The sequence below is a fragment of the Marmota flaviventris genome, chromosome 9 (assembly GCF_047511675.1).
Source record: "Marmota flaviventris isolate mMarFla1 chromosome 9, mMarFla1.hap1, whole genome shotgun sequence".
Taxonomy (NCBI): Eukaryota; Metazoa; Chordata; class Mammalia; order Rodentia; family Sciuridae; genus Marmota; species Marmota flaviventris.
Genome location: NC_092506.1, coordinates 109,459,476 through 109,474,742, shown reverse-complemented (window position 1 = coordinate 109,474,742; position 15,267 = coordinate 109,459,476). Strand labels below are relative to the sequence as shown.

General features: G+C 41.5%; 1 protein-coding gene and 1 pseudogene across 7 annotated transcripts in view; both read right to left on the bottom strand.

Moving 5' to 3' along the window:
* Positions 1 to 7,310, bottom strand: part of Slc37a2 (solute carrier family 37 member 2) — a 36,746-nt gene extending 29,436 nt beyond the window's left edge. For 4 of the 7 annotated variants that reach the window (XR_003584117.2, XR_003584118.2, XR_003584119.2 and 1 more), the window contains exon 1: positions 7,017 to 7,306. Coding sequence is in view for 2 of the 7 variants with exons in the window: in XM_027945401.2 (XP_027801202.2) it covers positions 7,017 to 7,271 (255 nt within the window). In the remaining 5 variants the exon portion in view is untranslated. Of the gene's footprint in view, positions 1 to 626; positions 732 to 7,016 lie in introns of those variants that run through there. The other 3 variants (XM_027945401.2, XM_027945402.2, XM_027945403.2) reach the window with 3 other exon arrangements.
* A 2,105-nt stretch (positions 7,311 to 9,415) lies between these two features.
* LOC114100738 (small ubiquitin-related modifier 1-like) lies at positions 9,416 to 11,325 on the bottom strand (annotated as a pseudogene).
* Positions 11,326 to 15,267: the final 3,942 nt, after the last annotated feature.

Here is a 15,267-nt window from a genome sequence, read left to right as displayed (position 1 = left end):
ACCTGCTCAGAGAGATGAAGGTGACCAAGGGCCAACCAGCCAGTCCCAGAGCCAGGGAATCCTCAAGATCCTTTCCAAAGAAGGAGCCACTAGTCATAGCTGTGGAAACCCAAAGCTTCTAGATGAAATTAGTGGATAAGATGAACATTTTTTTTTTTTTTAGGAAAGAGGAAAATATAGGCTAGATGGCTTGCTTGAGGAGAAAGCTGAGTAGAGGAATCCTGTGTGCTCAGACAGAATGAAAAGGCACGGCTTCATTTCATTTTGACAATCTGGGTAGCTGAGCAAGAATCCAAATTCGTGGGGCTTGGCAGGGTGGCCAGCAGGTGTAAGTTCCATTTTCTTCTGAAGCAAGGCTGTGTGAACAGCACAGACGGGAGTGTGGTGATGAAGGCAGAGCTATGGTCCCTCCCAGGGAGGTAAGATGAGGCCTTCCCTGTTAGGTCCTCTGGAGGCTTCACCTTGACTCACGTCTCCTGAGCACAAAGGACCCAGGGATGATCATGGCAGAGACTAAAAGGAGAGCAGGAACACCACCCACTACACAGCCCTCATACACATTCCAACCTCACAACAACCAGATGGGGGAATCCTGGGCTTCAGGGGCACAAATCCTGGTGTCTGACCTTGATTTTGCTGGTCTTCTGGGACTGCCCAGCTTCAACCTCAGCACCCAACTGGTTTATTTCAACTGAAGAAATAAGGCCTTAGCCAAGCATATAGACTATTCCAAACTCCTTGCTGCCTTTCCGGTCAATCTCTGAAGCCTGAGTCAGACAGCTCCACCCAAGCCAGTGAGGTACACACCAGTTTGTGTTTTAAGGAGGGAAAGAGGAAACAACAGGGCAGAAGAGGAAACACAGAAAGCAGCTGCGAAGCAGACTGCACTCACAAGCAGTTGGGGGAAGGGACTGCAGGGTCACATGCTCAGTGGGGGAGGAGGCGCAGTGGATAATGGGTTGCTCCTCCAGGTCCTGCAGGATCCTTCATTCCTTCTCACAGCAGCCTCTGCTCATCATATCTCATCTTAAGCAGCGCTTTCTGCTGCCTGTACCAAGCACCTCTTTGTAGGAATCAGGAAAGTAATTCAAGCAAAAGCTACATGGATAGCATCTGGGGGGGGGGGGGGGTAAATCTAATCTAGGGCCATGGCAAAATAGGGAAAAGGACATCAGACTTAGGCCAAAAGAGGCTGAGTTTTCATATCTGGTTCTGCCACTTACTGTGACCTTGAGCAACTTGTTTAGCCTCTCTACTTCTCAGTTTGATCTTCTTTTGAAAAGGAGAATGAATGCCTGCCCAAGATTGTCATAAGGATCAAATGAAGTAATGGATGTGGACGTATCTGGCATACACAGTATTTCTCTGGGTGTGCATTCCAACATTTTTCTCCTGTGTCTTCCAAGCAAACTCCACAGAGCAGAATCATTTGTCCTAGTTGCAGCCACCAGTTTGGCCTAGTTCTTGTCTGGCCCTTGTGGGAAGATTAGGGTGTGGGGAAAATGGAAAATGTGGGAGTTCACAGCTCCTGCTCATCTTGCCTGTTCAATCTGCTCCCCCTCCACACCCATTCCTGCTCATCCAGCTCCTGTGTCAACCTGGTCCCTCCTCCCACTGGCTTCACATCCCGAGTTCCCCCTCACAGGTCCCAAGAAAAATGCCCAGCCCCATAAGCAACAGCCACTGTCATTCCTCTGAAAAGATGCCCATGTTGCCAGCTGCCCCCAAACATGCCTATGCAGATGCTGGCGCAGAAGTAAAAGAACCAGCCAGTCCTGGGGTTAGGGAATCTTCTGGCATTCGGTAGCTCAGAAACACCGTGACAGAAGGTCTGATAGGAGGAGGAGGAACAGTAACATCTGCCAGGCAGAAGCTCCTCACAGTTTAGGATCATGCTTAGAGGGAGCTGCTTCTGAACACCAGATGCCACCTGCCTCCAGCCTCACTTCCAGGGGCTGCTTCCTGGACACACTATGCGCCTGCTGGCCGGAGCCATTTGTTACTAGTCCCTAAGTAATGGCTTCCAGATCCATCAGTCAAAGTTGACCTTCTCCCCTGAGAGGGAATGAATCCCTTCCATCACAGAAATCTTCCAGTACCCAACAAATATTAAATATGCTAGGCACTGTCTAAGTGTTTTAAATAGTTTCTTATTTAATTTCATCCAATCCTGTGATTTAGATACATTGTCATTTCCCTTCCATAGTAAAGAAAATGGAGCCTTAGAGAGATTGATTTGTCTAAGGCCAAATGGCCATGTCACTACCCCACACTATCATCGGTGGGACAGTGGGAAGACCATAGGTTTTAGAGTCAGACTAATCCAGATCCAAATTTCAATTCAGTCATTTACCAGTCATTTGTGATGCTGGGCTGGCTACATAACTTCTCTGTGCTTCATTTTACCCATATGTTCAATGAGAAAACTAATACCTTGCAGTTCTAAAAGAATTATAAATTAATAATGCCTGGCACATATTAGTAGGAAGAGTGAATAGAATAATCATTGATAACTAATGATTACTTAGTGCTTAATATGAGCCTGGCACCAATATAAGTACATGTAGTACCCCATTTAAACTTCACAACAATTTTATGAAGTATACTACTACATCCCCATTTTATAGATGAAGAGTCCAAGGCCCAGGGCCAATAACCCTCTAGCTTCTTATGCTCTTTTCTTTACCTCTGTTTTAACATTCTCCTTGGAGACATGTGAAAACAGTAAGATTTTTTTTATTGGTGCATTATATATTATATTATTTTACATAATAGTGGAATTTGTTGTTATAGAGTTTGTTTCTAATTTTATTTCAGACTGTAAGTACTTATCCTGTTTGCCTCCATTCCAGCCTATATTTTGTTTAACACAGGTTAAAGATAAATTGGATTAACATTTAGCCATAGTAATACCATCTCTGAAGATGAAAAGCCACCATTTTATCAGGTTTTCTATACGCCAAGCAAATTATACTATAATCTCTAATACCTTATGTATCAGACATGTTCAAAAAGGCAGTTTTCTTCAAAATCAACTCAAATGACCTCTAAAAGACATGGCACATACAAAACATCACATTTTGACACTCAATACACAAAGCAGTGCCTTCAAAAATTGTTGATTGTGTGTACACAACCTGTTCCAGCTTTACCCTTACTTCAGAGAAGATAGGGTCGTGTCTTAATTGTCTCTGCAGGCCTCAGAGTGAAGTGCAATAATGCACCTGCAGCACAACTACATCTCATTTGACGCTTGATAGGAATCCAAACCCATGCTCATTAGGAAGCAAGAACACCCATCAAGCACCCTCTAACAGCCAATGGAGGTCAAACATGTTTACACAGACTATCATATGTATCTTCAAAACCACCTGATTTTTACTGGTGAAGGAAACTGAGGCTCCTCAGAGAGGTACATGGTGGTGAATTAGCCTTATTATGTTTTTAAACACTGGATAGATTTTTGCTGTTGTTATTTGTATTGGCTCCTTTTTGTTTTGAATACTACAAAAGCAAACAAATTTTCTTGTCAGTTGAATTATTTTTGTCATAATTCTCATGAGACTGTTCATACTTGAAAAATATCAGTAATAAGTTGACTAGCAGTTTTTAAATGTCATCTACAAATAGTTTTTATTTTGTTCTGATGCCTCTAAAGACTTTGCAATCAAATAGGCCAATTTTTTTTTCTTTTTAAGATTTTTTTTAATAAGATGGACACAATTTATTTATTTATTTATTTTTATGTGGTGCTCTGAGGATCAAACCCAGTGCCTCACATGTGCGAGGTGAGTGCTCTATTGCTGAGCTATAACCCCAGCCCCCCATTTTTTTTTTATTAACAACTATTTCTGACAAGCACTTACTCTTGGGTACAGAGTTCTGATGGCACCACTTGAGCAACTTTGAGAACACACTAATGAATTGAGTTAGGAGTTCCTGGACTCTTTAATCAAGAAATGGATGTTTTTGTGTTCGACTGTTTTCGTGGTACTGGGGATTGGCTGAGGAGTGTTCTATGACCCAGCTATATCCCCAGGTCTTTTTAAATTTAATTTAATTTTGGTTCCAGGGATTGAACCCAGGGGTGCTTGACCACTGGGCTACATCTCCAGCTCTTTTATTTATTTTTTTAATTTGATACAGGGTCTTGCCAAGTTCCTTAGGGCTTTGCTAAGTTACTAAGGCTGGCTTTGAACTTATGATCTTCCTGCTTCAGCCTCTCCAGCCAGTGGGGATTACAGGTAATCACCACCATGCCCAGCTGCCTTTTTTACTTTTTGAGACAGGGTCTTGCTAACTTGCCCAGGCTAGCATTGAACTTGTGATCCTATTGACCTTGCCTAAAACAGATGGGTTTATGAGATTGCTAACCCAAGATTGTGTGGAACAAAAAAATTAATCATATGGAACTAAATGGACCAATGAGGGATGACTGTCATATGTTTGAATATTTTTGTTATGTTCCATTTCCAGGATATAAGTGTTAGGAAGACCTTTGTGTTTTTTCTTAGGCGATCTGCAACCCATAACAATTTAGTAGACTTCACTTTTATAAATTGAAATGAAACATTAATAAATGTCTTATCCTTCCTATCTAACTCCTAAGAATTCAGAAACTCTATTGGTTCTTCTTGTTTTTCATGGTAATATGACTATTTGCAAAGGTTCAATAAGAATCTGTTCCCTGTTCCTCTCTGACTTTTTTAAAAACTGACACATAATTAGAAAAATTGGTTATGTAACTAAGTCTTTGGCTGGAATACTGTGTTTGACAAAGATGTTCTCTTATCAGATATAACCAGCCCCTTTTAAAGAACTAAGTTTTACCTTTTGGAGCCAATACTAATAAAACACTTCCAAGAAAAGTAGCTTGCTGAGTTCCCAACCTTATAGGCAAAAAGGAATGTCATCATTTGTAGCATCCAGGAAGCTTAAGAGATTTGGGGGACCTTGAAAAGAGAGGCATTTGCCAAAAGTTATAAGAACAGCAAGTAAAACCTAGTGAAAACAGTTTCTTGGTATGGTTTATTAACCTCAGGACAATAAATAAGAAAAGACTTTAAAAGTCCAATCCAGGATTCCTCATGAAAACTTTTGGCAAAGCAAACTTAACAAGCTCTGTTAATTAATATTCTTGCTGTGTCTTAGTAAATAATGAGATCAAATCTAATGGGACCAGCTTTATTTTGTGATCAAGAATAATCTTTCTTGGAGATTATAATAATAATAATTATTATCATCATCAAAACAGGGGAGTCTGTGGAGGAAAACAAAACAGAACTATGCATTGTTCAGAGGATATACCTTCAATTTATCTGAATCCAGCTTTCACTTATCTGATTCTAGCTTTTCATTGACTTTGAGCTATTTTACAGTTTTTTGAAATGGTAGCAAACCAATAAGTCATGTAAAATATGTTTATGAACAATAATTCCAATAGTTTTCCATCCCAACCTGTGGAAAAAGTAGTGTGGCTTTAATATTCCCAAATTGTAAATGGGTATGTTCTTTGGATTCTGGTTTTTTAAATTGTGCTAAAAGGTACATAACATAAAATTTGCCATTTTAACCATTTTAAATGGCATTAAGTACATTCACATTATTGTACATCCATCACTCCTATTTTTTTTTCAATTTTCTTTGCAAATTGAAACTCCATATGCACTAGACACTAACTGTCCATTTTCCCTCCCGGGATTCTCTTTTGAACCAATTATAACATCTTCTGACTTCTGCATTATAAATTTTTTTAAAAAAATATTTTTTAAGATGTTGATGGACCTTTATTTTATTCATTTATTTATATGTGGTGCTAAGAATCGAACCCAGTGTCTCACACATGCTGGGCAAGTGCTCCACCACTGAGCCACAACCCCAAGCCCTAAAAGAAAATCTTTAACAAGTTAATTTTTATATTCTTATGAAAGTCATGATCTTATCTTTCTGAAAAAATATCATTTAATAGTCTCAAACTCAAAAAGGACCAGGTAAGTAATCTAAATGAATGAAGAAGGTTGGAAATGAAAAGTACTAACAACCAATTCAAAGTGCCTAGGTGACCAAGTGTCCTCATTTGCCCAGAACTGAGAAAGTTGGGAACGAAAGACTATTTTAAAACCAGGACAAATTTGTTGCCTTGAAAGTACCTGACCTATCTGACGTGACCTTTAATTCCTATTAATTTAATTGGGAATTAAGGCCTGGTATTAATATGTCATATGTTTTTCAAGAGAAGCCTCGAATTTGGCTATTTTTGTTAAATTTTATAAGTTGTAAATGATGGCAACCACCAAAATATTAAAGAAAAAAAATACACTACTGTGCAGATCAAGCAAAATGCTCCAAATTGCTCTGATGAAGAATGTCTGAAACCTGTCCACCCACCACCAGGCCATCACATGGCCACTGTGATCAGGAGGACATGTACTCTGGGAGCTGGCTCACCTGTTTGGGGGCGACCACCCAGCTGGGAGCTGTTACAGATACAGTCCCAAGTCTCCTAGGGCCTGGAACTCCTCCAGATAAGCTGCCAGGACCACTGAGTTCTGGTTTCTGTGTTACTCTATGGCTAAAACAAACTGAAAGGGACATAGAACAACTCCAATATATAGCCCTTTTTGGTCCACCACCCGCGGCCTAGGTTCCTTAGTTAGCATGTCCAGATCCCCCAGGTGCTCAGGGCTACAAGAATGAGGCAGTGAGGCGGTCTGAGTATGTGCTCCTGTTTGAAAATGAGGATGGCAATGGCAAAGGGGAAAGTGTGGGGGCTCTGCCAGGCAGCCCATTGTTCATCAGTGTCACTGAGAAGTAGGAGAACGCAGTAAGGCAGGGTCTGTGTGTTATCAACCTTCCAGGTTGGTGTAGGTGAAAAAGCCCGGGGCCAGATCTTGCCAGACCGCCCCTCCGGGGAGTAGGGCCACCGCGGACCTAGTTTGGCCTCCGGAGGCTACTTGGCGGTCCCTGCCCGCCCCTAGCCACGAGCTGAGGCAGCGCGCCTCCCTCCCCTAGCTCACCAGCTGTCCCTGGAGAAGGAGCGGAGGAACCAGACACCCGGAGCCAGGGAAGACCGCATCTTGCCTGGCTGGTACCCGAAGCTGAGTCGACGCAGGAGGGCGCGGAGCCTGCGCGTGTCCCAGGCCGGCGGTCAGCTGGGGTTTAAATGCCCCGCCGGCTGGCCCGCCCCGAACGCACTGCCCGAGCACTAGAGCCTCCGCCCCTTTGCACCTGACCGCCCTCGGAGCCCGGCAGAGCACAATCAGATGGGCCATCTCGCGGCCACGCTCACTAGGACCTGTTTTCTCGTATTTTGCCTCCCGGTCAGAGACTGACAGCTCTTGGTTTCCGGGCTCCTCTTTCTGCCCTGCCTGCACTTTGCGCCTCCCTACCCTCCAGGGAAATGAAAACAGCAATCCCAGGCCGGATCAGCTCTACGTGAGGATCCCGCCTAGCCGCAGCTGTCCCGGCAGCGCTTTCTAGCCTGAGAAGCAGTGGGCTGTAACAGAGACCGAAAACTGGAGCAAACTGGGGGCAACAGCTAACACCCTGTGCCGCCCTCATCTTACTGATCTGAATGCGGGCGCCCCCTTGGGAACTCAGTTTTTTCAGGGAGGGATAATATTTGGCCCCAGATCCCTTTTAGACTTCAGTTTCCCGTCCTCGTTCAGATTTTAAACTACTTATTGAGCCAGTCAGGTGCCTTTTCCCTTTCCCCAACTCCCTACTCCCTGCAGAGACAGTGTTGTGGTCACCCGCGCTCTCCTTTCTGGAGGCAAGCAGTCAGGTGGCAGTGAAGAGCTACCAGGCAGAAACTTCTGAGCACGTAAAAATGACTGCCTCTAGCACTGAAGATTTCAGGGTATGTTTCCACCTATAAAAAGAAGACATTGTGAGATCCTTGTACAGGAGCCCAAGGGTGAACTTAGGAAGGGTGGAAAGGGAAGTATTCGCCTGAAAAATAAACTTGTTAATAAAACATAAAATAGGAATGTGTCTTGTGCAAATGGGTTTCAGCCCTGACCCCACCCTGCCCCTAACTCCTAGGAGTGCCCAAGTCTGAGAGCAAGGTCGGGGTAGTGATGCAACAACTTCATCACACAGGTGAGGACCCAGAAAAATGGGCTTGGCTGGTACCAGCCCTGGGATCAAGCAAAAAGAGGGTAAGCAAAGTTGTAAAACCCTCGGTAATGCCAGCAGTCAGGGGTATGGGTCTGGTGCCAGAAATGAAGAGGGCAATAAGCCAAGGACAGGGATAAAGGGACAGAGGAAAGAAGAGAGACATGGAACGGAGGTGCAAATACCAGGTCACATAGTACACAGCAAGCTGAAATCAAAGGAAGACTATTGTTAACAATGGCTCCTTAATCAAATCCCTCATTATGCCACACACTGTACCAAGGTGTAAATTTATTTAATTCTTACAAGTCAGATGAGTATTATCCAAATGGTTAGGGTGACTTTATGTCCTGGTGTGCCTAGGGTAATCCCAGGAGACACCTGATGTCCCAGAATGTATGATGGGCCAGCTCTGGGGTGAGTGACCCCAGGTGAAGGCTCCCTTTCTTAAAGGAGGAGTAAGCTGATTTTCCCAGGATGACAGGTACTTATCTCTAAGGAAAGAAAAGGATCAGATTGGAATGCAAATGAGCCAAGGAAAGTGCTGAGGGTAACTGATGCCACTAGGAGGAGTAGGGGACATCAGGAAGGATGGAAGAGACCACTTCCAGAGCCTCAACAGTGCTACCCAGACTCCCATAGTGTAGAACATTCGTCTTACCATTTCAGACAGAAAAACCAAGGATGAGGAAGGCTCACTTCTGTTCATTTTCATGCCCTTTGGGAGAAGCTGTTTTGTGTTTCTGAGAACCATGCTTGCCTGGTGCTGGAACTTTGAGAGGTATTAAGAATATGCCCCCATGGTAGTATGGCTGTTATTCACAGTGTGCCAATAAGTAGCTGGGAGCAGGGCCAGTCCTAAAACAGTCTTTGCCTTGTGCCAGTTACTTCCTATGGATTCGAGCCATGTATCCCTGTTCAAAGGCCAGGATGGCAGCGGGAACATGCCAACTGACATTGGAACCCTTTCTCACTTGCTCCTATAGGTGAGCAGGATGATCTCTTTGCTTCCTGCTGCTTGACGGAGTGGCAAAGAGGGATTTTATGGCTCAGGTAGTCCTTTCACTCATTGGTGCCACCTCTCATTCTTTGGTGGAGCTGGGGATTGAACCCAGGACCCTGTACATGCTAGCCAAGTGTTTCACTACTGACACTGAGCTACATCCCCAGCCCCGCTCTCCACGTTTCTGTTTCTTAAGGTTTTTACAAATATTGTTTATTTTAATGAAGCTGGTACAGACAATGTCCATTTAAAACCCACATCCCAGACCAAAAGTACAAATAAAATCAAAGGAACAGTGTTCTGCTGTACATGCTTCTGTATGAATAACTTTATTAATAGCTAATGAAAATTAGAACTTTTCAAGGATCTTCTGATGATTCTTTTTTTTTTTAATCTTAAAATGCTTTCTCTTTAGTGAAGCCATCTTTGGAGTTAGTCATTACTCTCACCATGTCTGTCATCTTGACTCCAAAGCTGATATTCCTCCTCTTTTGGTCCAGACCCTCATATTTTAAAAGTAGCATCAAGTTAAGGAAAGGTCATTTTCCCACAGTTCAGTTCTCTGAAAAACTTCCATCTCCCACTGAAAGTCATAGTCCAGGAGTGAAGCAATCACATGCTAGAACTTCAAGGCCAACTGTGACAGAGACAGTGTTGTGGTTACTCCTGCTCTCCCTTCTGGAGGCAAGCAGTCAGGTGGCAGTGAAGAGCTACCAGGCAGAAACTTCTGAGCACATGAAAATGACTGCCTCTAGCATTGAAGATTTCAGGGTATGTTTGACATTCAGATTGGTTGATCTTATTTATCACCACAGGCCTGAAAATGCACAGTCCTGAAAAAAGTGGCCTCTCTGTGTATACGTGTAATTTTTTAAAAGGAGAGGGCAATATGAAGGGAGCTGAGGTTTGATCACCAAAATATCAGCACAATGAAAACAAACAATAATGAATAATGAGCACTGAATTCAAATTACCAGATGTTTTAAAGAGATGGGTGTCAGTTTTCAATTCCATCTGAACACCACATTACAAAAGAACTATTTTTAAAAATAAAAAAAGATTGAGGGAAAAGAAAAAAAAATAAAATACCTAAGCCCTTTAATGACCCCGTTTGTTCCTGATAAACTTTAATCACATCTTCTTCCTCCATTTGCAGTTCTTTTGGAGTTTGATTATCAGCAATTCTCTGACCTTCAAAGAGAAACTTGAGTGAATTCATTGGAACTTTCTGTCTTTGACAGTATGATTCTTGAGATGTGTTGTCATTTTCACTTTGAAGTGAATCTCACTGCTATCCTGTCCAGTGACTTTTAGTTTAATGTATTTTCTGCTTTCTTATCCCCCAAATCCTCAGTTGAAGGTTTTGCTTTCTGATGAGACATGGTGATGGTGGCTTCACCCTAGAGTCTCCGCACAGCAGTGACCTCAGGTACGCAGAATCTCTGTCTCCCTTTCCCACAGCACAACACTGTGGCTGCAGGGACTTCTGCTACACCTCCCTACCTCTCCAAAACTTTTGACTCTCCTTTCTGTTGTTATCTGGCACTGTCCACATTACCTTCTCAGAGCCTGCAGGATGTATCTGAAGCAGATGAGGAGGGAAAGGAGGAGCTACTGAATCAGACACTAAAGGAAAAGATCCTCAGTTTTTAAGTGAATAGCCCTATAATTTGTCAAAAATGCTTACTACAGATTGTTTCCTTTACTGAGAAGAAAATCTGTGAGGTGAACAGAGAGCCTATATCCTGGGAGCAAATTTTTACCTCTCACACATCAGAGCACTAATCTCTAGGGTATATAAAGAACTCAAAAAGCTAAGCACCAAAAAACCAAATAACCCAATCAACAAATGGACCAAGGACCTGAACAGACATTTCTCAGAAGAGGATATATATAATCAATCAACAAATATATGAAAAAATGTTCATCATCTCTAGCAATTAGAGAAATGCAAATCAAAACTACTCTAAGATATCATCTCATTAGAGTTAGAATGGCAGCTATTATGAAGACAAATAACATTAAGTGTTGGTGAGGATGTGGGGAAAGAGGTACACTCATACACTGCTGGTGGGTCTGCAAATTGGTACAGCCAATATGGAAAGCAGTATGGAGATTCCTTGGAAATCTGGGAATGGAACCACCATTTGACCCAGCTATCCTTCTCCTCAGACTATACCCAAAGGACTTAAAAACAGCATACTAGGGACACAGCCACATCAATGTTTATAGCAGTACAATTCACAATAGCTAAACTGTGGAACCAACCTAGATGCCCTTCAGTAGATGATGCCACAGTCTGGCTGGGCACAATCAGGAGCCACTTGTCAAAAGAAACTAACTTTATTTTTAGAACTATACACGCCAAACAAAACAGCCTCTCAGGAAAAACCCTCAGAGCCTCAACTGCCACCACCGGCTTCCCACAAGCCTCTCTCTCCCACACAAGCTTCTCTCCACCTCCCACAATCCTCCTGCTCTTGAGGCCGATTGGCTGGGTCACGTGGGCGGAGCCAAAAAAGTCCCCCAATGAGCAGCTCCCTGGTCTGAAAGGGCAGGGAAACAGCCCAATGAGCATCACCGCAGAGGAGCCAATCAGCTAGATGTTGCTGGGCCACTGTGAGCCAATCATCAGCCGGCAGCTGGAAGTTTGCTGGCAGCTGGAAGTTTGCTGGGGCCCCTTCGGCTGTGGCCCCAGCTGGCAGCTGGAAGTTTGCTGGGGCCCCTTCGGCTGTGGCTCTCAACATCTCCCCCTCTCTGTTTAAACAACAAGCATGTGGCTTAGGGACCGTGCCTGCCTTAGGTTGTCCAATAGTACATATGGTCCTTACCCGTTAGGTTGGTACCATTGCAATTGGATCTTACCCGTCACTGACTACCGGTCCAGTATACAGCCACACCTGTGGAGAGGTCTTTGTACCAGTGGGGGGGGTGAGGTTCTTTGCCTCACCTCTGTTGGCCCCCAAATTTTAGCTGGACGATCATGACAAGCAGAAGGGAGGAAGATACACCAAGCCAATTGATGGCTTCTTTTGGAAAAATTGTACCACCGATGACATCATCAGCAAAAATACCCCAACACTACCACAAGTCGCTAAACCAACAGATAGTTCACAATGCATACAGGTGAGTTCACAATGTGTCCAGGCAAGTTCTGCAAGCAGTTCAGTGATGGCTATTGCAGAAGCTGTAGATTGGTTTTATCTTTGACTTCACCAGCACTGGGATGAAGACAGGAATTCTGGCAATAATGGCTAAAGAAAAAATTATGTAACATTACAGAAGGCACTAAAAGAAAACAATTTTCTTAACAATTTACATTGTCTTCACCGGTACTGGGATGAAGATAGGAATTCTGGCAATAATGGCTAAAGAAAAAATTATGTAACATTCCAGAAGGCACTAAAAGAAAACAATTTTCTTAACAATTTACATTGTCTTTAAGAGAATTATTAAATATAATGAAAAGGAAAGGTGAAAGTAAACAAACAGATCTGTTAACCTTCTTTTTTGTTTACATATTAAAACAATCCTCAACAGTTGTTTACCCAATTTAAATTAAACCATATAAATCACGTGAAAAAAAATATTTGGATCCATTTTATCATGAGCGCTCATCATATATGATATATGGACATACGTACATTCAAACATATAACACAAAACACAAGTGTGCACACATAATATAATACATACAACACATAACATTATAGTAAAGGCCTTATAACTTTTTACAGGTGAAATCTCCATTGCAATGTTTAAAAACTCTATAGTCAAAAAAAATAGAACTGATCAGCAAAACATTAACCTAGGTCTGTAAGAGCTCAAAAAACAAAATAGAACTTTATGATATGGCAAAGGGCAATAATAAAATAGATATTGAAAAAAGCATCCTGGTTCTGTTGCAGATGTAAGAATAGCCAAACTGGAGTTTTGGATATCAGTTGTTATGGATTTGAGCCAAATCATCTTCTTTTTGGTCTGTAGAAATTGCTTTAGTTAATCTTTCTGGAATCCAAATCGGCTGCTGTTCTCCCTGTGGAAACACACAAACAGACCCCCGACTCCAGACAATTACTGGGTCAGGACCTTTCCATTGTCCTGTTAGAATATCCTTCCAAAGTACCTTGGGCTTATGCACATTTTTTGGACACATATGCCTTTCCGCAGCACTAAGTCCTGATGAATCCAAATTTAAAAAGGGTTATTTTAAGTTTATCTTTGGGGAATATATACCCCTTCCCAATTCCTTCTTTTTGCTTTAATAAGTACATTTTAATAGTTTGATGAGCTCTTTCAACTATGCCTTGTCCCTGTGGATTGTATGGGATTCCTGTTATATGAGTAATGCCAAATGTTGAGCAAAATTGTTTAAAAGAGGTAGAAGTATAACCAGGGGCATTATCTGTTTTTAACTGTTTTGGAACACCCACAGTGGCAAAATTTTGTAAGCAATGAGCTATAACATCTTTAGTTTTTTCTCCAGCATGAAGGGAGCCCATCAAAAGTCCAGAAGAAGTATCAACTGTAACATGCAAATATTTTAATTTTCCAAATTCTGGCAAGTGTGTGACGTCCATCTGCCAAATATGGTTAGGTATCAATCCTCTAGGATTGACTCCAAGATTAACTTGTGGTAAAAAGGTCACACACTTTTGACATTGTTTTATTATTTGTCTAGCTTATTCCTTAGTTATTTTAAAACGCTTTTGTAAAGTATTAGCATTGAAATGGAACTTTTTATGAAAATTTATAGCTTCTTCTAGTGTAGAGAAAATATGTATGTCATGTGTAGTTTTATCTGCTAAATCATTGCCTAAACTAAGGGCTCCAGGCAATCCTGTATGTGCCCTGATATGTCCTATAAAGAATGGATCTTTTCTGTCCCAGATTAGACTTTGTATAGCAGAAAACAAAGAGAAAACAGTAGAGGAAGGGGAAATCCTACCAGCATCTTCAAGGGATACTATAGCGTTAACTATATACTGACTGTCAGAAAATAAATTAAATACAGAATCTTTAAACATCACAAAAGCTTGTAATACTGCATTAAGCTCTACCTTTTGAGCTGATTGTTTGGGTACTAAAAATGTAAAAGTTTGATCAGGTGTAACTATTGCTGCTGTACCATTATTTGATCCATCAGTGAATATATTTGGAGCATTCATCATAGGTGTTTTTCTTGTCATTTTTGGAAAAATTACAGGATGCGATGACCAAAAAGACAATAAAGGATTAGATGGTAAGTGGTTATCAAATGAAACATTAGATTTGCACATGATTATTGCCCAAGTATTTAACTCATTAGCTAACTCATCAATTTGATTCATAGTATATGGAGTAATAATTTTATTGGGAGAAATTCCAAACACTCCCTTTGCTGCTTTTATTCCTTTGAGTATTAATTGTCCTACAGCCTCAGGAGACCTAGTAAGAATAGTGTTAGGAGAATAAGATAAATGTATCCATAATAATGGAACTTCTTGCCAAAATACTCCTGTAGGAATATTTTTTGTTGGTAGTACAATAAATAATAAAGGCAAACTTATATCAATTCTATCCAAATGCATATTTTCCATATATGTTTCAATGATTTTTAATGCCTTTCTTGCTTCAGGCGTTAACATTCGGGGTGAATTTGGATCTGATGGACCTTTTAGGATATCAAATAAAGGTCCCAACTCTCCTGTTGGTATACCTAGATAAGGCCTTATCCAATTTATGTCTCCTAATAACTTTTGAAAGTCATTAAGTGATTTGAGTTGATCTACTCGTATTTGAATTTTTGGTGGACGGACCATGGTTGAGGATAATAGAACTCCTAAATAATTAATTGGAAAATTTAATTGTACTTTATCTATTGCTATCTCTAGATTATAATTTTTTAATAAGTTTGTAAGTGTGGCATAACATTCTAGCAATGTGTTTTTATCTTTGTGTGCTAATAATACATCATCCATATAGTGAAATATTTGTAGTTCAGGATTTTGATTTCTAAGTGGCTGGATTACTTTGTTAACATAAATTTGACACATAGTTGGGCTGTTAGCCATCCCTTGAGGGAGTACTTTCCATTCATATCTCTGATCAGGACCTTCATGATTCAGTGCAGGGATAGTAAATGCAAAATGTGGACTATCCTCAGGATG